The sequence below is a fragment of the Elgaria multicarinata genome, chromosome 2 (assembly GCF_023053635.1).
Source record: "Elgaria multicarinata webbii isolate HBS135686 ecotype San Diego chromosome 2, rElgMul1.1.pri, whole genome shotgun sequence".
NCBI lineage: Eukaryota > Metazoa > Chordata > Lepidosauria > Squamata > Anguidae > Elgaria > Elgaria multicarinata.
Window position 1 is genome coordinate 14,102,084 of NC_086172.1, and position 26,639 is coordinate 14,128,722.

General features: G+C 38.7%; 1 protein-coding gene across 5 annotated transcripts in view; it reads left to right on the plus strand.

Annotated features, from left to right (window-relative positions):
- Positions 1-26,639, plus strand: part of AGAP1 (ArfGAP with GTPase domain, ankyrin repeat and PH domain 1) — a 452,256-nt gene that overhangs the window by 350,931 nt on the left and 74,686 nt on the right. For 3 of the 5 annotated variants that reach the window (XM_063116055.1, XM_063116056.1, XM_063116059.1), the window contains 3 exons: positions 4,432-4,509; positions 13,552-13,706; positions 15,600-15,690. In XM_063116055.1, the coding sequence (XP_062972125.1) occupies positions 4,432-4,509; positions 13,552-13,706; positions 15,600-15,690 (324 nt within the window). The remainder of the gene's footprint in view (positions 1-4,431; positions 4,510-13,551; positions 13,707-15,599; positions 15,691-26,639) is intronic. The other 2 variants (XM_063116057.1, XM_063116058.1) reach the window with 1 other exon arrangement.

A 26,639-nucleotide genomic window follows, 5' to 3' on the forward strand; every position in this document is an offset into this window, starting at 1 on the left:
ACTACAAAATACGGCTCTGCTGGGCAAAACAAAGTAGTATGTGGCGAGCACTTGCACAAGATCCCCAATATTTTTTTAAAAGAAAAATTACATCATTTGCACAAATTTCAAGATCCCTCCCCCTAATATTGTGCAAATTGCTGCCATTTTAAAAACACACACCATAAAATCCATGTATTGGGTCAACTCGCTACAGATTGAGTAGACACCTGTGCGAGGGGACACAAAATTAAATCCGAAAGTGCCAAACCAGAAAAATCTGTCGGGTTTTCATTCTCCACGCGGAATTCTCATATATCCCTAGTCAGGCCAAAGTTTTATTATTATTATTATTATTATTATTATTATTATTATTATTATTATTTATTTATATAGCACCATCAATGTACTGTTCACACAGTACATTATTCTGTTCACACAGTTGCCAGCTATTCACACAGTGTTCGCACAGTGGTTTATGGAAAGCCCCCAACAAAAAATGAACGCAATAGCAGTTTCCCACGTGTGTTGAAAGTGTTCACAAAAACTCTTTGTCAGAATGAACATTGCAATTTTGGACCTCCTCAAAATGCAGGAAGACTGATTTGACTGTGGGATGGGTCTGTGTGTTTTCAGGCATGAGGTAGAACTTTACAGGTTGCTGTTTTGAACCTGAATTTATAAGCTGTACTTTTATTTATTTATTTATTTAAAATAATTTTTAGGCTGCCTTTAAGGGTAAAAACCTTACTTTGGTGACAAATAAGATATTTCCCTTCATCTCTCTTAAGGCCAAACTACACATTATGGGCAACGTTCATGATCGGATCTCCCGATACTTAATTTATTATTTATTTATTGCATTTTTATACTGCTCAATAGCTGAAGCTTTCTGGGCGGTTCACAAAAAACAATAGGAAGGGGAGACGACCTCAGAGGGAGAGGACATCGCGCCGGGCATTTTGTTTTGTTTTTTTAAAGAGGAAGGAGCACATGAGCCACCAGACGCAAGGGCGGGGGTGGCGGACGGCGGAGCAGGTAAGCCCCTCTTCCCTACTTACCTGCCTCCACTGTCCGCTGCTGTTGCCACCATCCTTGCATCCAGTGGCTTCCACTGCGTGGCCTACTTCTGGGCTTATGTGTCGTGGCAGTGGAAGCTGCCGGACTCAAGGGTAGCAGTGGCAGATGGTGGAGCAAGTAAGCCCCCCTCCCCTTCCCCACTTACCTTCTTCTGCTGTCCGCTGCTGCTGCCGCCACCCTTGCATCCACTGGCTTCCATTGCCCCCGGAGGCAATGATGGAGGCAAGTAAGCCCCCCTCCCCCCCTTCTCCACTTACCTGCCTCTGCTCTCCACCGCCGCTCTTGCATCCGGTGGGTTCCACTGCGCAGCCTACTTCCCGTCTTATGCCTCGGCGGCAGTGGAAGCCACCAGAACCAAGATGGTGGTGGTGACGGAGGCAGCAGGTAAGGCGACAGGTGGGGGTGGGGCTGGCTCCAAAGCGCCGAGGCTGCCCGAAGCTTTGGAGCCAATTGGCTTCGGCTTCGAACCACCTCGGCCTTTGCCCGAACTGCCTTGGATCTGGTTTGGAAGGGTCCGAATTACCCAGATCCGCTTCGGATTCGGGGTTCGGATCTGAGGTGGTGCACAGCTCTACTGAAATTAACTTCACATTCTTACTTTTGTAGCTTTTGCTGTACTTTGAAGCTTTTGCTATACTCTGTGTGATATAATAATAATAATAATAATAATAATAATAATAATAATAATAATTTATTTGTTATCCGCCTCTCCCTCTGGATCAAGGCGGGGTACAACATAAATGCAAATGCCGTAAAATACATATAATTAAAACATTTAAAACTAATACATTATTAAAAGCAGCACATTGCATCTTAAACATTAGCCATGGAACAAAATGGACTAAAGGCTACCACCTCTTAGCTTGTTTCAACTTCAACCAGACATAACAGTCAAAAACAACCAACAAAAACACACCTATCTCATTGACATAGCAATTCCTAATGACAAAAATGTTGCAGAAAAGGAAGAGGACAAGAGAGAAAAATATACACCACTGTCTATGGAAATTAAAGAACTATGGCAACAGGAAAAAGTTACAGTTATTCTATTAGTCACATCAGTCACCAGCACATCATATATATTTTTACAAAAAACCTTCAGAAATTAGGCCTACCAAAATACATGTATGCCAACATCCAGAAAGCAGTCATACTTAAAACAAGTTCAATAGTCAGGAAATTTCTGAATCAGTAAAAGACAGCATAACTTGGCAAAGCCCATCACATTCATCTAGAAAAACCATGAGCAAGAAAAGAGAGATAGATTATGATGATGATGATGATTATAATGGCAAACCTGTTAATTTAAAAAATATATTTTTAAGAAGGATGAACAATTAGCAATTTTAACAAAACATACATCATACCAATTATATCAAACAAATTGGAGAGGAAGGTCTATGAGTCAAAATGCATTATTTAATAGGAATATCACCTCCAAATCATCCCCCTAACTCATACACAGAAAACTACAGCCCACCCCCCAACATACACTGCAAGCATGCACATGCATCCATTCACTCAAAACAAGGCATCATCACATCAATGCACTCACACACTGCCAGCACACAAACACACACTCAGGATCACCAACTCCAAAACATACGCGCGCGCACATCCATTCACTCAAACAACCAGGCATCTCATTCAAACATCAATACATCCACACACACTGCCAGCACACACTCTGTGTGTGTGTGTCACACACACACACACACACACACACACACACACACTCAGGATCACCAACTCCAAAATACACACACATCCATTCATTCAAACAACCAGGCACCCTATTCACCCATACACTCCCTCACACACACACCTTAGTCTTACCTGCTACTTGCTTCTTCTCTTTCTGCTTCTTCCTCTCCTCCTCCTCCTCCTCCTCCTGGGCTGGCGATTGCACCAGCCCAGCAGAAGGCTGGATCAGCCCTAGGAGGGTTGGAGGATGCCTTCCCGGAAGTCTGGGAACCCGTCCTCAAACCCCACCCTACCCGTGCCAATCTCTGCCTTGTCCTCGGCCTTCTCCTGGGCCTGCGTGATTGTGCCAGCAAGGGGGAAAGCCAGATTGGTGCTGGTGGCATTGGCTGGAGAACGTGTTCCCGGAAGTCTGGGAATGCATCCTCCACCCCATTTCCCTGGTAAATTTGGGCCCAATCCCGGTTGCCCAGAGGTCTCCCAGGTTTTTCGGGTCATCTGGTCACCCTGCTCTGCTCAAGAAAAGTCGGGCGAAAGGTATCCCAAGATATCCTGGGGAAATGGAGTGCTCATACCTCCCTGCTCCCAGGATACCCTGTGCGTCATGTGGATGCACAGGGACGATCCTGGGACGATCGCAGGATATCGCCTGGTGTCGACATGCCCACAGGCTTGGTTCATCTTTTTTTCTCTCCAAAACCTAAGCCATAGTTTAGTATTATGGCTGAATGAGAACTCTGTCTCTCAGCCTAACCTACCTCCAAGTATGGTTGTGAAGCTAGTGGGCTATATAGTGGGAATATGTACAGTTGATTGTTCGCTATCCTAAGTGTCGCAATAGTGACTGGTAGCATAGAGAACTTTTAAAAAACAAAATATGTACCCTGCACTACTTCAAAGAAGGAAGAATAAATATGTAATAAATAAATATCAATTAACCCTAACAATACTAGACAGAATACTTCGGGAAACAAAATGGGGGAGTAGACATCAACAGTGACACTTTAATTTTAAAACCTTGCCCTTTAAACAAGGATTTATATTTCATGGGTCTGAGGAAGAGTAGAATTTGCATACTGATGATATCTGTTTAAGATAAACACATTATTAAAGAAATAACAGCTAGGCAAATAAAAACACAACTGACACTGTTTGCATTATCTGAATGTATTACTGCCACCTGGAATTAAATTTTGTCCAGTTGAAACTATCTGGTGGTTTAAACAATCTAGGAAAGATGTGGACCCTAGTAGGGCAGGTGGCTACTGTGAATTAATCACAATTATAACTTTTGTATCTTACATCGTGTGCTATGTTCAAAGGGAGCGGAGAATTTGGCTTTTACATTATGTAATGATCCAGTTATGCTCAAACTCTGCCTTAAAGTTTATTTATTTATTTATTTATTACATTTTATACCGGCCAATAGCCGAAGCTCTCTGGGCGGTTCTGAAGAAGTGGTGAACTTTTGATAAGAATCTTCTCCTTGCTTGGAAAAACCAGTTGCTTTGAAGCTTTACGCTGTGCTACATGCCTGTAGTTGTGGCCAATAGGATTTTGCTTGTATTTTACTTCATATGCTACTTCAACCTTTATCCCCCCCCATTCTTTTCTGTTCTTTCTTTTACTCTTCTCTTTTTTCTCTCTCCCCTTTCTGCTCTCTGGATGAAGCCAAGCGCAAAGCGTGGAAACTAAATCGTGTTGGTAGCCTGCGAAATATATACAGCAGCAGCAACCCCAACACCGAAGGTAACACAATTAAAACACCATGTTTTAGAGTAACTGTTCCCACTCCAAGCTGTATCTCCATTGCCTCTCCTTTTTCCTAAATAAAGGGATGGAAATAAAATTGGCCCAAAGCATGCGTGCTTTCATGTTGTGTTTGCAGACTCATTCCTTTTCATATTTCTGTTTGTGTGTTTTATTTTGCCATTCATGTTCCTTTCAGTTTACTTAAATTTTGACCTTTCCCTCTAGTCGTGGAGTAGTGATGTTTAAATTACTTCAAGAACCCATTTTCTTCGTTTTTTTTTTTATTTTCCCTTTATATATGTGGGCACTCAATGTAATATTTCCCAAGTTATTACAGTTTTTCAAAGTGTTGGTATCAGGTGTAATGATCTGTAGCCAAATACAATAGTGTGCTGTGACATTTAAGTAACAGTCTTAATTTGTTTTGTGAAAGCATTCTCCATAATGCTTTCTGCAGCTCTAATCCAAAAGCGAGACAGAGCCAAACCATTTGCATGTACTACTCTTGCTTGTAAATTCTGTATATTGTTGTATTTCTAAAGGTCGCCTGGTGCCAAAGTTCACAAATTGACTTACATTGCTGTTTTCAGTGAAGACAGCCTTCATGGCTTTTGTATAATAGCAGATTGAATTTCCTTCCTTCACCTTCATTTGAACAATGCAATTATAAACTGCCTCCTTTTTTATTTTTTACAAATGTCGAAGGTCAAAATTACTTGAAAGCCAAGTAAGGAGGGGGGGGGGGATCTCCAGCCACCATTTCTAAGCGTGCGTAATGGTGACAGCATACAAGGTGCTGAATGCAAAATAGGTCACAATCCAGTAATCTTGTACTGGGGGGATTTTTTTTTCACTTAAGTGAAAACCAAATGGGTCAAGTAATCACAAGCACATGCCCTTACACTAATTGACTTACTATGGAATTATTATAACTATAATATTTTTCTTAATGTCACAGTTTTCTGGACTGTTGGTTTTAGTGATTGAGAAGAGACAGCATTAAATCTCTTGTAAATTTTAAATTGCATGCTATTTCTGTAAACAAGCCCCTGTGTTCACATCCTGATCATTAACCTTTGGTGATTTATATCACAGTTTCCTTTTTTACACAATTACTACTGTATCTCAGGCTGTAGCCTTCCTTACACCACTGGATAAAATTATCAGGGACACAAAAGTGCTTTTTTATAGCCACTTGTTAAGGGGCAATTTTTACTATAATGTTGGTTTATTTCCCATTGTCAAGTTTAAATTGTCACCTTTAAAATAACAAAGCTATAACCTCTGTGACCATTTTTTTGTTATCTTTCAAAGGGCTTTTAGAGAAAACTAGGAATGACTTAGACATAAATATCAGTTGCTGAGGCTTAATAAATAATGATTAAAAATGCAAAAAGAAAAAGAAGCAAAAATGATCATTGTTTTTTGCTGTTGGCTTTGCAATTGCTTCACTGAATATTCTCCGTGTTGGTCTCGCATATGTTGTCTCTTAGAGTGTTTAGTTGGTGATATCTTTATAATCTTAGGTTTCATTCTTTACTAGTTGACAACATTTTGAAAATTGAAACTACATCACCTTGTCTGTCACCAAAAGATGACTGTGTTCATCTTATCAATGCTTCACCATATGTACTATCCTAAGAAATTATAGCAGTTGTCATGAAACTTGCAGTATTCTACTTTCACATATGTTGCATACAGTACAAATGTTATTCAAATAAAAAAATGCACCATACAAATCTCCAAATTCCACTATCATCCTATCCTTGAAAAATTACATAGACTTCAGCAAATTTCTCTTGATATAGAGACCAAAACGTTTCCAAATGTAATCTGCAATCTTGTAAGAAACACAACTTGACACCTGTAATAAGAACAAGCTTGCTAGAACTACATGTTCCTCCTTCTTATTGGACATATTGGCTGCATTCAGACAACATGATAGTCAATGGTGGGGTAATAATCAACTCATTTTTTATTTAGAGGGTACTCCCCTCTCAACATAATAATCAACTGTGATGTAGATTAGGATCAGTGCTGAATTGACTGTAAGTCTGCACTGAGTTGACTCACTAAACTTCCCCCCTCTCTCCCCCCTCAGTCCTCCCACTAGTATCCCATCAGCCATTGCTACTGAAAATTTATCCTGCCAGCTGGACCAGAGTGGCAGCCAACATTTTGACCGTTCTTGTCTTGCGTCTCAGCAGCTGTCGAAATAACTAACAGTGACTAAGGAAATAACCAACGGTGCCCTCCACACACCATGATAATCAGTGGTGGTTCAAATAGCCAACTCTGCATACATTGGTTATTTATGTTGGTTATTTCGGCCAAATAACCAACTGTTGGTTAAAAAACTCCCTCCACACAACACGACAACCCATGGTGGGTTAAATAACAGGTTGTTTTACAGCAGACTGTGTCTAGTGTCAGGTCAGTTTCTATTAATTTAATAATATGTTTGATATGCAATGTGCTGTGCATTTTTCTAGTATTCAAAGAATGTTGTACTAAATATCCAGGAAGGTGTTTTTTTTTTAATTAAGTTGTTCCATGTAGAATTTCACGTAAAATTTCATGACACTCTAATCAGCTCAAGTCCAACACCTCAATCAAACAACCTTCTGTTCCGTTGAGAAACATTTTTTTTTTAAAAAAAGTAACAAAAAACCCCAAAATGAACAAAGTTTGTTTCATTATGGGTGTTGTCCCTCTCGCTATTTTGTATTTTTAACTGTTCAAATCTTACCTGTTTGTAGCTCCTGAAGACGGATTTTGTTTTAATCTGAAACGTCGAGCCTTTGATACAAAAAGATTTTATTAAAGATTTTACACTTTTCAATAGCACCAGAGCCTGTCTCTAATCTATTACAGGTTAAATAACAAGCTGTTGACTATTTAAACCACCATTGGTTATTATTAATTATTATTATTTATTTATATAGCATGTTGTCTGAAGCCAATCATTCTCCTGTTTGGCTGAAAGCAGACAACATTGAGAGAGGATTTTGGGAGATGACTAGAGAAAGCTTTGATAATATAATTGTCTTATCACTTACAAAAGAGTTGTCATGAGCGGACTTAGCTTCAGTGGTTAGCATGGTTGGGGATGTGCTGAGAGATTCCTGAGCCACCAATTCCTGAGCCACTGTACACTCCCTTTTCCTGATGGGAGGAGCGCCAAGTAACCTCAGTGGGAGGAGGTTGCAAGAGTTGCCGTAGCCTCCCTCTGCTGCCACCAGGTTCACCCCCCCCCCAACTGGGAAATCAGGGTTTTTCCCCATGTCTATTGTGATAACAGCCTCAGGACAACCTCCCATTTCCCACTGTAAGGGGCACTATTTTAAAAAAAGGTCTTCAGGTATCCAGAAGAAAGTGAGCCTTCTGGACTTGTATATTATAACACATAAATGATCTTTAAAAAGTTGTAATTTAAATTTAATTAATTTAAATTCTTTACTGAATTTAGATAAGCCAAAATGTCCTATGAGAATCAAGAAATAGACTCATTCCCCCTTCTGAGGCCATAGAAAACTTCCTGAAGCTTTTGCAGCCATCAGCCTTTGTAATCGGGAGCACCTGAACTCAGCTTCATATTCAGTTCTCCAAGGAGGAATTTCAGGTGTTTCACCCATTTTAAGAAGCTGAGGGCATGACGCTCTTGTAGATAAACTCTCTACCCTACCCAGAACATACAAGGTTGTGGGAATGATGAACATAGCAGAGTTTTCACAGGAGAACCCTGAATCCTTATGTAACCTGATAATTAAACTCCACCATAAAGAATACTGTTTTGAACATTGATGATCAAGGTAGCATCCTTTGTGAACCTTCTGTTGTGGGTGAAATTGATATATTTTGGCTCCAGCATATCAAAATAATTTGGCATTGTCCCTAGTTATTCTTTCAGACATGTTCTAAGCATTTGTTAATGGGATGGGTACAACAGACAACTTCCAGCTATCTACCATTTAGCAGAGAAAGAGGTCATGAGACCGGATGATTTGGCTAGGGTGGATTCCTCCTAGTCTTAATGCCTTTGGTTCATATGCATCTAGAAAAATCATAGCTCCAGAATACGTTTCAGTGGAGAATTCCCTCTTGGGGCGGGGCGGGGGGGGCGGACTCAGCAGATTTTTTTTCCAGTTCAGCCCTGCAGAATTTGTTCCATTTCCCCCATGCTGGCATCGACTTGATAGATAGTGAATTGAGCCAATGCACAGATTTCATGTTTTGTTTTTTAATGGTGTCATAATTTTTTAAACTGCCGATGTTGTGTAAGTGTGCATGGTCACAAGTCCAACTGTAGCTCCGCAGAGTCTATTTCACTCTAGTCAATATCCTTGTCAGCTTCATCCTCTCCACACACTACTTCCTTTAGCCCAGGAGAGCCGTATTCTGTATTTGTCAAAGAACTTACCAATTTCTCCCCTCCCCACCCACCCCCACTTCGCTCAGGAAATGCCAAAGTGTTGTCTGAACCTGGTGTGGTTAGCAAATCCACTTTCTCATGACATCACTGGAAGAAGAACCATTTGGTGCATGTACAGCAGCCTTCCTCAGCCAGGTACCCTTCGGATGGTTTGGACTACAACTTCCATCATCACTGACCATGGAACATACTGGCTGTGTTTGATGGCAGTTGTAGTCTAAAACATCTGGAGGTTGTGGAAGGCTGAGGTGCAACATCTCTTCCTCATTCACACTGGATATTTTCATGCTGCATAAAATCCAGAATAAATTCCTGGGTTTTGTCTAGATGGCCATGCTCACCTGCAAATTGACTCTAATTCTGAGCTGCTTTCCAGGAATTCAGCTATTTTGCGTAAATAAACTTCTTCTGCCCACTATGAACAAAAGGGCGAAAGGTTTCTTCTCTTTAAAGATAAGTGGTCCAGAGTAGACCGTATTCGCAGATTAGCGACTTCACTTCTCACTCGCTCCTTAGCAAAACATTAAAGCACAGACCATTGGTACATTCTACTATTTATTTTACAATTTTCCAAACACTGTTTGCTACTGCTACACTCTGTTTCCTTTCTTCCTACTAGTTCCCAGAACTCACAAGGATGCCTTTATGCCATTACACCTGCCATTAGTCAGGAATCTTGAGAAATTTGGACTTCCAAAAGTATAAATATATGCTATATTGCAAATATACTTTTCTGACGTAGAGGAAATATGGGTTGTATTGTGTAGATATTCTCCCTTTTACTGAAAAAAAATGGTAATGTGCACTTTTGGATAAAATTAATAAAACAAATATAATAACCTGGATTAATAACTGTTGTTGAATCCATATTTATACTGGAAACAGAACTCCACTGATTGCTCTCTGGATTCTTCAATATTACTATACATGTGTCGCTTTCAACATTCTATATCCAGATTCCAAAAAGTGTGGTTGTTATACTTTCTGCAGTCCTTCAAATGCAGAAAACTTCCACCCCATTAACCCTCTGTATGCTAGATTTTCAGAAAATAACTGATGACTAATTGGCCCACTAACCTTTATAGTGGGGGAAATAAAATAAATAATGGTGACAACCTGGATCTGTATTGTGAGTAGGATTCTTTGTGAAATCAGTTCGATGGCTGAGTTTCTTGTCCCCAAGGACGCAAAATTAGCCATGTGGGACTTTGTCTGCATAGAAACTGGACACAATTAGAGTAATATTCACTGTTGTTAATGCAGTTAGAGGTAATTGGGCAAGTTGATTTTGACAGGTTGATGCTGCTAAAACACTGTTACAGTAGACCTTCCCATATATAACAGTTAAACTTAGGAAACTATTTAATAAAATAGTGTGATTGGGCTCACAGGGATTTAAACGGCACAACTTGTAATGTAGCTGAGTTAAATAGTTAACCATTTAGTTTTGATACCAGAATTTGAGTGTGAACATCTATAAGTATCTCAGTCCTTTTCTTAGTAGATAACTACCTCAACATATGTCTGAGCTAGATTCAGAGTCTGTAGGTAGATAATACAAGAAATCTCCTATTATGGTTATGCAAAATGTCACCTATTTACTCACCTCTGGTGAGTAGCAGATTACCCCTAATGAAGAGATGACCTTCAAACTAATTACTGTCTTACATCAACCAGCACACTATCAAATAAGTTTGCCTTTATCTCACCCCACCCCATTTAATGTAAAACTGATGCTGGCAACTGGTGCCACTGCAATGTTCAAGGCAGAAACTCTGGACCTGTTCAGAAGACACCTTAAACCATGGCTTTAACCATAGCGGTTAAGCCAGAAAGCTAGGCCGTGTTCAGAAGACACCTTAAACCATGGCTTTAACCATAGCGGTTAAGCCAGAAAGCTAGGCCGTGTTCAGAAGACACCTTAAACCATGGCTTTAACCATGGTTAATAAGTTTTTTTGCTTTATTCGTTGTGGTTAAAGCTGTGGTTTTCTGAACACAGCCTGGCCTTCTGCCTTAACCACTGTGGTTAAAGCCATGGTTTAAGATGTCTTCTGAATGGGCCCACTCCCAACTTCCCTGATGAAGAGGACCATCTATCAAGGAACTCCAGCTTATCTGAATTAAGCTTCTATTTCCCAGTCCTCATTGAATCTGATTACTGACCTCAGGCACACATTTAGAAATTCTTCTTCCTTGCCTGCATCCGATAAAAAGGAGGAGAGAGTTGGGTGCCTGCCCCCAGTAATTTCATGTAGACATTAAACAGCATAGAGGACAAAATAACTGCAGAACACTGTAGCACAAGGATAGGCAAGGTGTTTGGACTCAGGGGCACATTTGGCAATTTGAGAAACTGTCCAGGCCACTGCCACAAAATGGCTGCCATGGGAGGTTCGGCTAGTCACAAAGGACAAGAAACCTGACCAAAAGACTGTGTAGAAGGCATAGATGAGCTTTGATCCCCAAAACAATAAATAAGTGTTGCTCCCAACTGGCTCCTCCAGCCCCTGCTGGCTTCCCTGGACCTCCCCCAACCCACTGCTTTCTTTACATACACATCCTTTCAGGTTATCAGCCAGAAATGACAAGAATACCTTTTCCTTTCCTTTCTTTCCTTCTTTTTTATGGCAGGTGCATGTTCTTCAGAGGAAAACCTTGGCTGTAGCCACCCTCCTTCCTTATTTCCTAAGAATGTCTCTGAGTTCCACATGTGTGCCAGAGCCATTATGTGAAATGAAGATGGCAGGCTGGAGATCCTCACTTTGCAGTTGTTCTTCCTTTCTCCTGGCATAAGGCATTTTTCAGAACAATCAATACAGTTTAATTCCTAAACTCTGTAAGCCAGATTGAAATGGATGTAAATAATCAATGATCGTCCGAGAGTCTCTTTGGCAAATTGTTATGAGCTGTATTACACCGGTGGAGAAGGCCGACCACTTGGTTTGAATTGAATACTTCCTTCTAAGCATGCTCTGTAGGGTGACCATATTTGGGAAACCAAAAAAGAGGACACCTAGTGTGTGTGGGGGGGAAGCAGCTTTCTGAGTCCTGCAGAAAGTACTTTATTCCCCCGCCACCTTAAAGAACCCGATTGGAGTGGAGGAGGGGAAAGGATTTCATTCTGCACCACCACCATCCACTCCAATTGGGGCCTTTTCTATAATGTCCACGAATGACCCACTTTCCCCTTTAAGACCTCAATTGGAGCTCGGGGTGGGGGAATGATGTGCCTCAAGAAAGCATGTCATTCCCTCCTGCCATGCTAATGGGGAAGGTGTGTCATTCCAGGGCATTATTGAAAATTATAGAAAATCCCCCCTGACACCATGGAAAGAACAAAAACCAGGACAAATCCGGGGAAATCCCGACAGTTGGTCACCCTAATGCTCTGTTCACTTCTATTGAGAAAGCACCATCTAGTGGCGGAAGATCTCGCTTTCTCCCAATATTACCACATTAAATGTGGTTCTTTTAATAGTGGGATTTCCAGAGGGTAGTGTGGGAGACGTCCTGGTCATTGAGGACGGTGTGTAATAAACCTGCAAGTGGCCAATCATGAGCATGCAATAAATCACTCATTTAGAGAAGCCCAGAATGGCATTAATTCAATAGCGTGCATATGTGTGTTTTGGTTTGTTTTACTTGCTGTGTGGTCTGTAGCTGGCCTCACTACTACTTGCCATCTGGAGCCATCTGCTTGTGTTCTCTGTTAGGTCTGACTTTCTAGTTGTGACACATTTTGAATGTGGATTGTGTTGGTCCCACTGTTGTACAGTCAGCCAGGCTGCTGGGCTGCCACACACACTCACGGGCAGGAATGCTGTTCTTATCCATTAAATATTGGAAGGTATTTTAGTGCTTGGGGTTTATTTTTGTGGTTTATTTTTGTTTGATAACACTGCAATTGTCTTTTATTGTTTTTATGGGATGGGGAAATTAGAATACATCGTCTGTTACCCTTATCTGAGTTGAAAAGCCTTCTTTAAAAAAACCCAACACTCCCTTTTACTTTGTGCATATGTGAAAATAGTGATAACTGTGTGCTAAAGTTAAATATCAAAAATATAGAGGCGTTGTCATAAAAGAAACAAACGATGTACAATAACAATTATTTTAAATTAAGGCTACGCTAGACTTCATGGGATTAAATGTCTGTTTTCCAATTTATTTATTTATTTATTTATTGTTGAAAAGCAGTCCTGGAAAGCTGGGAATTGCAAAAGGCTTTGTGCTCTGGTCACTTGTCTGCTAAAAATCAACTATCCTCATTCAGCATGCCCTGCTTTTCTCCCTGAGGTGGAAAAGATAGTGAGATCCTGTCTCTCGCCCTGCAGGTAGCAAAGCCGGGGTGTGGGGAGGATTTTTAGAGTCCAGACGAACGACTGAAAAGACGAGAGTTCAGCAGCCGCTCCCTCGTCACCAGCTTTCCAAGCCTGCTTTTCATTTTTTTTAAAAAAATAAAGTGTCAAATTCGTAGTACTTGCCATGTCTAGTTTGGCCCATATATTTGTGTAGAAGAACTGGCTACTTGTCCCTTTTAAAAATATGTTTCAGTTCTTAATCTCCCCTCCTCTCCTTCCTTCTCGCTTCCTAATTCTTTTTCAGAAGCAGAAGAAAACTTTGAATTCATCATTGTGTCTCTCACGGGTCAAACTTGGCATTTTGAAGCAACAACCTATGAAGAAAGAGATGCTTGGGTCCAAGCTGTAGAGAGTCAGATTCTGGCCAGCCTGCAGTCATGTGAGAGCAGTAAGAATAAGGTTAGATGCACAACATGGATGAATGAAGAGGAATTGCTGTTCTCAGCTTTTAAAAATTCTTATAAGTGTTGAAAAGAGAAATAAGTGCAAGCGTTTATTTTGTCCTGAACAATGTTTTGCCTATTTTATGCTGCTATACATTTTATACTTCGATACTTTTAAGGCAATTCATTTATTATTTTGCTTTTTCAATTTTACATATAATTTCTCAGAAGCCATTTCAGAATTATTATTCTTTCTGTTTTATTTATATTTGGAGGCCTGGGAAAAAGGCATGAAACTACTTTTTTACTTTTTGATTCCACAAAGCTGTTGTATCTCCATATGGCTAGAAAATGTATGCTGCTTTATGTTCAGTGCTGAAGAAATTCTTCAGAGTAATATTGTGCACAAAATCCCCATTAAGTATTTTTAATCCATCCCCCCTCCTTTTTTTGTTGTTTTGTTAAACCATTTCGTTAAAATCCTGTCTATTCTCTGGTGTTGAACCTTAGCTGTTAATAGATGTCTGACAAAATGTCTTGAGCTTTTTCCCATCAAACGTTAGCCAGAAACCTCATGTATTTTAATGTGATTTTAATTATGATCATTTTTTCTGTGGCCCTGATCGAGCTAAAGTTAGTCATAGCTATTTCCTGTTGAAAGCAATGGGACAAATTAAGTTTGTTTCAATGGAACTCAGTCATGACTAAAGTTAACTGCATCAGAGCGTATATCTTTAAATACATTTTCACAATGTCTGTTCTGTTCTTGGTGAAGGAAAACTACATGCTTCTTTTCTTTATAGTTAAGGCTCAATACATTCAATGAATAAGTAAAACAAATTAGAGGCCTTATGATTTCAAAATCCATAGTTGGGTGATACCTTTATTAAGCCGACCAAATTCCACAAAATGGTGCACATTTTCGAGCTCTCCAGGCTGAGAATTGAAGCTTGCACATTTTTTTGGCATTTTGGTTGGTCCTAATAAAGGGATTGCCCAACTATGTGTTTTGGATTTTTTTCCTTGTGAACCAATACAGCATCATTATTATTATTATTATTATTATTATTAAATAAATAAATAAATAAATAAAATTGGATGGGAAAATAAATAATATGTGTTTCAATCATAACATAGAATGAAATAACATGAACAGCTTCATCCGTTTAAAATCTCTAAACGAAGGTCTTAGATTGAGAAAAGCATTCATTGGCAAACCAGACAATGGTATATCTAGAAACCAGCTTACATATAGTGTTATGTGGCTCCCATTGAAATCCTTAGCAAGAAGTTCATATTCTGAAATAGTAGAATTTTGTCAGGACTCAGCTGGTACAGACACTTTCTCTTTCTATCTGAGATTATCTCTTGTCTAGGTCACTGGCAGGCCACTGTAGAGAGAGGTTTATAATGCAAGCTTTTTAATCAAATCTGATCGTTTCATGACAGAATGTTTGGATTGCTACTGCTTGATACTCCCAAATTTTCCTAACCAACTATAACTATGAAATAAAGGTGATGTAGCCTTTAGAAATCTTAATTTTGCAGAGCCTCTGTTTAAGAATGGGCTATTCTGTGATCAGTTTAGGTAATAATAGCTGGCTTCAATTTTGAACTTGCTTTACCTCTGACAACCCCAGCTGGACGTCCTGTGCTCTATATGCCCCAGTGGTTCAATAAAAGCCTGAGCTGTCAGAAACGTGGATGAAAATTGTGAGCTGTGCTTGTCAGACACTGAATTGGACTACTTAAAGATGCTAAAGAGAAGCTAACTAAAAACATCAAATTCCATGATCACATTCATTCAACCCAGGTCTGAACTCTTTTTCATCAGCTGACAGCGGTGTTGGTGTCTGCTTTTTCTTTTGGTTCTTATTTCTTGTATGTATGTTTCTTTAAATATATACAGTCCCGACTGACAAGTCAGAATGAGGCCATGGCCCTTCAGTCAATAAGAAACATCAGAGGCAATTCTCGCTGTGTGGACTGTGAGGTACAAAGTAAGTACAAGCATTTTTTTTTACACAATGAATATTATGCTGGGCTTCAGAAACCTTTACACAGTCTCTTTGCATAAGTGTTACGAACAGCTGCTCCGGTTCTTGCCCTCTTGATATTGTATTCCATGTCCCTTTTACTAGTTAGTGTTCATTATGGAATTTGATTTGTGTGGTATATCCCTATTAAATACTAATTAACACATGATGCTAGTTAGATTAAGATGTCATCTTTTTGTCAGTGCTGACCTAAAGCACTTTTGAGGAAGAAGATATTTTTAATTTCACAATTCTTTTCAACTCAATATGCTTCTGTTGTATTCTAATATGCTCTGGTAAGAGGAAAAATAAGTGGTCTTAGAAATTTTAGTAAGTTTTAAAATAATCTTTTCCCCATTTTAATAACAGAGAGCTTACACTATTAGAAATCTAATTATGATTTTTCCCCTTCCCTGATGTGTATTTGAGTGATTATTTTTTTAAAAATGAGCTAGCAGTACATCAGAATGGGAGAAGATATTTTTTCCCATTCAGTGTTACATTTAGTATAACCCTAAGGGTTAAACCCCAAAGGGTTTAGTGTAACCTAAGGGTTACGCTAAATTGGGTGCTAAAATGTTACCAATATGAATGATTAAACTCTTTTATTACTTAATCCATAGTCATAGCAATACTGTGCTAAGGCATATTTAAAAACTCCATATTCCATTAAGATTCCCCCCACCCCCATACTTGTGATGGAATTATTAAAAAGAGGGAAATAATTTTAAAAGACCACAATTTCCCAGTTATTTGCATTAGATACCTTGCAACCTACATTGTATTAAATTCAAATTTTACATTGCTACCTCTTTCAAACTCTGATAGTACTATACAGTTTAATTTATGTAATCAGACCTTGGTTGTGGTTCTTGTTTGGTCTCATAACCACAGCTTCAGCTATGGGGCGGTATATAAACTTAATAAATAAGAACAAACAGAATAAACCTCAATTTCAAAGTCTCATACTGAAAGTCTTGATTGTTTTTTGATATTGTATTGGTTTTATATGCACTTTTAATTAATTTTATGTATTTGATTTATATTGTATTGTTGTACTAATGTTGTTCCCTGCCTCAATCCAAAGGGAGAGGTGGGTAAGAAATTATTATTATTATTATTATTATTATTATTATTATTATTATTATTATTAGTCACTACAGATTATCAAATTAAAATGACACCAAGCTACAAACAAAATAAAACTTACATTTCACAAAATATGATTTAAAAACGTGCTTTAACTTTGAACAATTTTCTGCAAATTGTATTCATAAAACCTGAGAATCAGTGAAATGTAACATACTTTAAACTTTAAAACCTTGAAAATGTTAGGACTGGTATTAGAATATTATAGATGCACTCTTTTATTACTGGGGTGGGGGAGGGGGATGTAGGGCCTGGATACAGCCCACTGCTTAATATCATCTAGGCCCGCAGAGCCATGCTGAAAATGTGGTTCTGTCCTGAGGTGCACCTTCAACACTCTCCTCAGGCCAAGCACTGGGGTAGCCTCCTGCCAGAGGATGGCGGCCCTTGAGTTCAGATAAGCCAGCGAACAGCTAGTCCCAGTCACACATTCAAAGCTCTCCTGCCTGAGGAGGGGGAGCCTTTGAAAGGCAAGGAGAGCAGCTGGGTGGGTACCGTTGCTGTTTTCTTTATACATGCTGCCCTTGGGTAAGCTTATTCAATCTCATGGCCTCCAATATCACCTGTATGCCGATGATACACAATTATATCTCTCATCTCCGGAACTTTCTCCTGATGTCCACGATCGTATCTCGGCATGTCTTTCAGATATCTCAGCCTGGCTGCTTCATCGTCGTTTGAAACTTAATATGGCAAAAACTGAACTGCTTGTTTTTCCTCCTAAACCTTCTCCTCACCTCTCATTCTCTCTTACTGTCAACGATGTCACGCTTACTCCGGTCAAGGAAGCTCGTAGTCTTGGCTTTATATTTGATTCCTCGCTTTCCTTTATTCCTCATATCGAGGCAGTAGCTAAATCCTGTCATTTCTTCCTGTATAATATTGCCAGGATTCGACCATTTTTGTCTGTCTCTTCTGCCAAGACTCTCGTTCACGCACTGGTTATCTCTCGTTTGGACTACTGCAACCTTCTTCTCTCTGGACTTCCCTCTTCTCACATCAGTCCGCTGGTCTCTGTCCACCACTCTGCCGCTAAGATCATCTTCTTGGCCCGCCGCTCTGACCATGTCACTCCACTTCTGAAATCTCTTCATTGGCTTCCAATTCACTCCAGAATCCAATATAAACTTCTCCTGCTGACCTTCAAAGCTTTTCACGGTCTAGCTCCTGCCTATCTCTCCTCTCTCATCTCACACTATTGCCCCGCTCGTGCTCTCCGCTCCTCTGATGCCATGTTTCTCGCCTGCCCAAGGACCTCCACTTCCCTTACTCGGCTTCGTCCTTTGGAACGCTCTTCCAGAACACTTGAGAACTACCAACTCAATCACAGCTTTTAAAACTCAGCTAAAAACTTTTCTTTTCCCTATAGCTTTTAAATATTGAGTTTGTTCTGACTCTATACAGTTAGCCTCACCCTACCCGGTGCCTGTTTACACTTCCCTGTGCCTGTTTGCATTCTCTTTCCCTCCTTATTGTTTACTACAACTTTATTAGATTGTAAGCCTATGTGGCAGGGTCTTGCTATTTACTGTGTAATCTGTACAGCACCATGTACATTGATGGTGCTATATAAATAAATAAATAATAATAATAATACCAGTTTTGAAAGTGCTTCTGATACTAAGTTTGTTTTCTCAAAGGGATAAAAAATGATCACTTTGCCCATTTAAATGTTTAAATCCATTTATAAGCAGCTTGTAACCTCAGGTGAAAAAAGGATAGAATATCATAAACTTAGTAATTGTCCAATTTAGATATTTTTAAACTGTGCACTTCATGACTTGCAGTGAGACACAATGGTGGATTGACCGTGCCCTGGGTAGCGGAGCAACAAAGCAGCTTGGAACAGCCGGGGGGGGGGGGGCTCCCTCAATGGAAGAAACCATCCCAGATCAAAGGGACAGGTCAGAAAGATAATCAGATCTACCTCTTTGCTGATCCATGCATTCTGCGTGGCGGGGCAAAAGTCCGGTCATTAAGGCAGCAGGGCGAAGTTCGAGGCCCTGAGATAACATCTCTTGCAGCTGCTTTGAAGTTCTGGGAAGTCTTTTTTAAGCATTCCCAAGAAACTAGACCCGCCACTCTCATTTCTAAGAAATATTTATGGACTATAAGCTATAAAGAAGAGATATTTTCACAACGACAAAAATGAAACTACTTTCGGTGAGTCAACCCCTCTTTCTGGATTACAAAAATAAGGGGGATTTTAGAAACGATTGAAAGGAATCACAGATTGGACTAACTGACACAATTTTTAAGAGAAAGGAGGTTTATTATTAAGTGACGTACTTTGTAGTTTCCATTTCTCATATACAAATCTGCATTTGAAAGAAAAGGGCTAACTGACGTGGAAAAACCAGTGACGTGGGAGAACAGTTTTTTCTTTTCTTCTCTTTTTCTGCTCTCTTGCTTCACCCAGTGTTCAATAAGTAACATAACAGCTAACAAAGAAGAAAAGGAAAAAGAGTAATGGAGATGTGAAGGGCTGTACGCAGTATGTGCCACCAGAAAGGAATCAAGAAAAGGCTCATTAGATAGCGCGCTCTCTGACGAAATGCAGAAAGTTTTAGATCAACTAAGCAAAAAAATGAATGAAGTTGGGTGTAAGATGGATGCTTTTGAAGGAAGGGTAGAGGCAACATTTTTGGAAACAAATCAGATCAAGAAAATGAATAACTCACTAAAAAAGTAACTGCAGAAGTTAAAGTGGTTACTGATAAGGTAGAAATTTTGGAAAATAAATCTGAAGTTATGAACATACAATTGGAGAGTGAGCTGGAAATTTTGTCTTTAATGGAACTGAGACAGAAAGAGCATTTGAGACTTAGGTCTATTCCAGAAACAGCGGGTGATATCAGAGAAGAAATCATTAAAAGCCTGGCAACTTCTTTGCAACTTGGGGGACATGGAGGCGGAAATCGATAGAGTATATAGAATAAACTCTATATATGCCAGCCAAGGGATGTGGTGGTGCACTTTGTTAGAAAGAAAACAAGAGACCAGGTCCTCTAACAACACTATATCACTAAAATGAAGGTGGAAGATAAAGAGATAATTATCTTAAAGGAGATACCTGGCAGAATTCTATGTAAAAGGAAAGATTCTGCATTCTTGACAATTTTAAAACAGAAAAAGATCATTTTCTGATGGGAGATCCCAGAAGGTGTGACATTTACATACAAAGACCAGAGATTCAAGTTGAACTCAGGTCAAAAAGCAAGAGACTTCGTGGAAAAATTCAAAAAAGACCTGGACAAGACACAGCAGGAAGAAGAAGAAGAATCTTTGGAGGCCTCGGGTGCCTCAGGTAGGGACTGAACAATGAGGTATATAAATTTCTTTTTTTGAAAATATTAATCAAAATATGGATTACAAATACTTAACATGGAACATATTTCATTATTTGAGAAAATTAAAACAAGATGTTATTTGCTTACAAGAGATTCATATCAGGAAAAACGATATGAAATATTGGACTAATAAGAATTTGGGTGAAGAATTTATTTCCATAAATATGAAGAAGAATGGTGTGGTAGTGTATATTAAACCACATCTGAAACCTGAATTAATACTGTCTGATGAACAAGGCAGATTTGTGGAGTAAAAATCAATTTAAATGGAATTATTACCATGGTGTTAGGAATCTATGCACCTAATGAATTTAAAGCAGAATTTTATAAAAGATTAATGGATCAGAGCTATAATATGACAGTTGGTGTTTGATGGGAGATTTGAATGGAATGGTTTCACCTCAAATGGATAGAACCTCTGAAAAAACTGTCAAAAATAACCAAGGTAAACTACCAAAAAGTTTTTTTTGACCTGATGGAGAATTTGGCATTGGAGGATGTGTAGAGACAAAAAAAAAAATGGAAACTCAAAGGAATACATGTACTTTTCAGAGAAACACAAATCCCTATCAAGAATAGATATGATTTTGGCAACTAGGAAATTTGTTAAAAAGGTGTATAAAACAGAAATGTTACCTAAGTCTTTTTCAGATCACAACCCCATACTTCATAGAATCATAGAATAGTAGAGTTGGAAGGAGCCTATAAGGCCATCGAGTCCAACCCCCTGCTCAGTCCAGGAATCCACCTTAAAACATACCTGACAGATGACTGTCCGGCTGCATCTTGAAGGCCTCTAGTGTGGGAGAGCCACTTATGATTTATAAATGAGAAGTAAATGTTTTCAGATGGAGATTAAATGAAGCGGTATTACAAAAGGAATCCATGATAAAAGATTGTAAAAAGAAACTAAAAGAATTCTTTGAGATGAACCTAAATAAGGGTACAGATCAGGGAATGGTTTGGGATGCGAGTAAAGCTTTTATTAGAGGTTACTATATACAACAAAATAAACAGCTAAAGAGAAAAAGACAAAAAACACAAAATATTTTAAAAGAGATTAAAGAAAAAGAAGAACAACTAAGGAGTCCCCTGGAAAGAAGAATGTAGTTCAACAAATTAAAATGTTACAACAGTTATCCATGTTAAGAGTAAGAGAAATGGAAACAAAGTTAAGCTATCTGAAACAAAAAAACTTTGAATTTGCAAATAAACAATAAAGATGGTTGGCCTATAAATTGCACGAAGAAAGAGAAAAGAAAACAATTGTAAAAATACAAGAAAGTGACACTGATTTAATTGATAATAAGGCAATACAAAGAGTCTTTCATCAATACTATACAAATTTATTCAAGAGACAAGATATCTCGTCAGAAAGAATGGATGAATATATTAAAAAAAACAAAAACTACCCAAAATTACAGAAGAGCAGAAACAAATTATGAATGGATCAATAACAGTAAGTGAAATAGTGAGGCAATAAGGAAGTTAAAACAGTGGAAAACACTGGGACCAGATGGGTTCCCTGGTTCTTATTATAAGAATTTTGAACAGGAGCTTGTGCAACCACTACAAAATATAATAAACTCTATTTTGAGCAATGGGGAGATACCGGAGACATGGAAGATAGCTTATATAACGAAAGAGGGACAGGACTTGACTTTTGACAAAAAATTAGAGACAAATATCATTGTTGAATAATGATTATAAGTTGTTTACAATGATGTTGGTGGAAGGATTTTAAAAAACCCTTCAAGAATTCATTCATGAGGATCAAAGTGGATTTTTACCTAAAAGACAGATGAGAGACAATGTTAGAACTGTATTAAATGTCCTGGAATATTTTGAAAAACACCCGGAAAAGCAAGCTACACTGATTTTCCTGGATGCAGAGAAGGCCTTTGATAACCTTAATTAGAATTTCTTATTCAAGATTCTGGAAGAAATGAGTTTTGGAGAGAATTTCATAAAATGGATTAAATCAATCTATACCTCAAAAAATGCACAAATAATCATCCATATAAATAATCATCCAAATAATCAAAACCATGTGAAATACAAAGAGGGACAAGACAAGGGCTGTCCATTGTCACCATTGTTGTTTATTTTGGTGTTGAAAGTTTTGAATAGAAACATAAGGCAAGATGAAAGAATTGTAGGAGTAAAGGTTAAAAAAGAGTCGTACAAATTGAGAGCTTTTGTGGACAATTTGGTGCTTACCTTGGAAGATCCTTTAAAGGGAATTGAAATTTTGATGAATAAATTGAAGGGATTTGGTGCAGTAGCAGGTTTTAGGGTGAATAAACAGAAGACAAAGATGTTAACAAAAATATGAAATCGCAAAAGCAAATAAAATTGACAGAAAAAAAAGGTTTCAAGATAGAAAAGATGGTAAAATATCTGGGTATTACTTTAACAAATATGAATTGTATGCTATTTCATAATAATCATGTTAAGATGTGGAATGAAATTAAAAAGGATTAAGCAAGGTGGGACAAGATGCAACTGTCACTTTTGGGGAGAATTGCTACAATTAAGACGAATGTTTTACCAAGAATGATGTTTTTGTTTCAGACAATACCTATTGTGGCATTGGAGGCACCATTCAAACACATGACAGAGAGATATGTAGCTAAATTTAAAAGATTACAAGATGTGAAGGAAGGAGGGATGGGCCTCCCAGATTTAAAACTGTACTTCTCTGCCTGTTGTTTGGTATGGATGAAAGAATGGGTGCTGTTGAAAAACAAGAGACTATTGGAATTAGAAGGTCATGAATTAAGATATGGGTGGTATGAATATCTGTGGTATGACAAAGCGAAGGTGAACGTAGAATTTAATAATCATTATATATGACATGCAATTTTGAGAATATGGAATAAATATAAACCCAGCCTTTGTCAGAAAATACCCCTGTGGCTATCAGCGCAGGAGGCCCACCATAGAAGGGAAATAACAAGCCGTCATAATTGGTTCACATACTAGATTTGACGCAAGGCAAATATAGAATAAGATCATAGAGTTGGAAGGGGCCTATAAGGCCGTCAAGTCCAACCCCCTGCTCAGTGCAGTAATCCACCCCAAAGCATACCTGACAGATGCTTGTCCAGCTGCCTCTTGAATGCCTCTAGTGTGGGAGAGCCCACAACCTCCCTAGGTAACTGGTTCCATTGTAGTACTGCTCTAACTGTCAGGACATTTTCCTGATGTCCAGCTGGAATCTGGTTTCCTGCAACTCGATCCCATTATTCCATGTCTTGCACTCTGGGAGGATCGAGAAGAGATCCTGGCCCTCCTCTGTGTGACAACCTTTCAAGTATTTGGAGAGTGCTATCATGTCTCCCCTTAATCTTCTCTTCTCCAGGCTAAGCATGCCCAGTTATTTCAGTCTCTCTTCATAGGGCTTTGTTTCCAGACCCCTGATCATCCTGGTTGCCCTCCTCTGTTCAAGAGAACAGTTGTTGGAAGGTTATATATTTGCAATTGTTGGAAAGGTTTAAAATAGATAATAGAACCTATGGGTTTGAACAAATAAACTCGGAATTTGAAAATACAATATCAGCTACAATGAAAGAAAAAATGGTGGAGATGCTAAAGAAGCTGAATATTGGATTATCGCCAGAAGCTGAAGCCGCTGTGCAAGATAACACCAAGGCAGAAACAGCAAACACAGGCTGGGAAAGCGTAAGAAAAAATAAGGGAGGCAGGAGAAAAAAGGCACAAGAGAAGTCTTGCTCCACACCGCCAGAACCAAGAAGCTTACGCTCTCAAGCTATACAAAAATAGTCATGAAAACTCAGAAGGAATAATAACAGCAAAACCCCGAAGGGAATCCCTAACACAACTTAAACTGAACTTTGAATTAGAGCTGTGGAAAAGAAAGGGGGGGAAATGCTACGGAGGAGCCAAGGAGCTGTAATGTATTGTTTAATTATATGTGGAAAAATCCCCCAAATGGCATAACAAAGATGTGTGTAACAATACTAAGGTTTTATTAAATTGCCTATTGCTTGCTGATGGGCCAGAGAAAATATCGCTTCTTGCGTGCACTCTGCCTTGGAATGAGTACATTCTGTCAGTCAAGCAAGGAAGGGGGGGAGAGAGGGGGTGGTATCTTGGTTCTGGTTCAAGCGGGAATAAGGGAGTAAGTGTTATAGAGATGGTGAAACGAGTCTGGAGTGGACAGCAAATTAAAACAAAAATAACAATTAAGGAAAAATGGCGAATCTCAGGACACTGACACTAAAGGTAAAGGGACTCGGGAATGTAGTAAAAACGGAGAGGATAACACGTTATATTAAGGAAAGTAAGCCTCATGTGGGTTTTTTTTTTACAGGAAGTACATAAAGTAGCAGAAAATATATCACTATTAAGAGACAAGTGGTTTGGCACTCAGATCGTGGCTTCTGGCAATTCTAAGTCCAGGGGAGTTGCCGTTATCCTCAGTTCACAGATGGATTTTGAAATTACCAAAATATTAAAGGATAAAGAAGGTAGATTTGTGTTTGTTGAAGGAAAACTGGAAGGAGACAAACTAATAACATTGGGGTCAATTTATGCACCAAATATTGGGCAATTAAAATTTATGAATAATTTTTTTTAAAAGGTCAAAACATTCTCCCAAGGGGAGTTGATATTAGGGGGTGATTTAAACTGGAATATGCAAGGTCTTACAAGTAATGATCTTGAAAAAGCTGGGAAGTAGCAAAAAACAGGGTTAAATAAGGGGAAATGGAAGCAACAATTAAAGTTATTAAGAACCTTTTGAAAATGGGATGTCTGGGATTTATGGGGGGAAACCCACCCAGGTGATCAAAGTTTTACTTATGTATCAGCCAGACATGCTTCAGTGACACAAATAGATTACTTGTTAGGTTCCCCTAAAGTTTTGCAACAGACAGTAGCAGTCAATATTGGCCATATTAAAATCACAGACCACGCCCCAATAGTCGCAACTCTAGGACCCCTATACTGCACTCAGACCACCCCAACATGGACATTCAATTCTAATTTAATGATGGATAACAGTATTAAAATGAGACTATCTGAAGATCTAATTAATTATTTTCAGGAAAATGAAAAAGGAAGCATTTCAAGCAGCCTCCTTTGGGACACAATGAAGGTGGTAATGTGGGGCCACTGTGTGAAAGCAGGGGCAATTCTAAAAAGAAGAGGAGTAATGGCAGGGGTGGACATTAAAAAAGAAATAGAACTGCTCCAACATGAATATAAGAAATCAGGATCTAATAAAACATATCAGTTACTGGAGAAGAAACATAGGGAACTGGAAATCTTAAAAATCAATAAAATAGCACACAATATGCTGTATCTAAGATTTTAAAAATTATGAATTTGGTGGAAGGAGATCAGAAATAATGGCTAATAGATTATGGGAAATGTGAAAAAAGAGTAATTCGGTATTTGAAGGGAAAAGGAAATGAAAAGATATTGGATTCTGAACAGATCTGCAGAAAATTTGCAGAATTCTACTCGGATATATATAAATCTTCGAATCCCTCAGAAGAGGCCATTGAACAGTATTTAAGTTCAACTAAACTACCAGTCCTTGATTGTGAGGATGCAAAAACTTTTTGTGTAGAGGTGACATCTGAGGCGGTCCGGGGAGTAATTAAGAATCTCAAAATAGGCAAATCATTAGGGCTAGATGGATATACAACAATATTTTATAAAAACTTTCAGGAGATTTTAAATCCTTATCTAGTCAGAGTATTTAATGGCATAATGAAGGGAATGCCTCTTCCAGGGACCTGGACCCACTCAAAAATAGTAGATTTATCCTGTGTTGAATCATACAGACCAAGAACCCTGCTAAATCTGGACTACAAAATTTTCACTACTGTCTTAGCAAACCACCTGAAGAAGATCATTAACAAATATATCCACCCCGATCAAACTGGTTTTGTCCCCCAACAACAAATTTCAGACCCTATCTGGAAATTATTGAATATAATACACCATTCCAAAGTACATAAAGAACCCTTAGTGTTGATGTCTTTTCAAAGCCTTCGATTGCGTGGAGTGGCCATTTTTGATAAGTGTTTTAAGTAAGATGAAATTTGGAGAGGTTTTTTTTTAATATTATAGGTAAAATATATAGTGACTCAACAGCACTGATTCAGATAAACAATGTAAATTCACACAAAATAGATTTAAGGAGAGGCACAAAACAAGGTTGCCCTCTCTCACCATTATTATTAATCTTAGCACTGGAACCCCTAGCACAAAACCTTCAGGACAACCTCAACATCAACAGAGTCAAAATAGAAAAAGAGGTGCACCTATTGGGGCTTTATGCGGATGACATAGTCCTGACTACAGATCAACCACTTAGTTCTGCACCGCATTTCAAAAAAGAGTTAGAAAATTTCAGCTCAGTAGCTGGTTTGAAGGTAA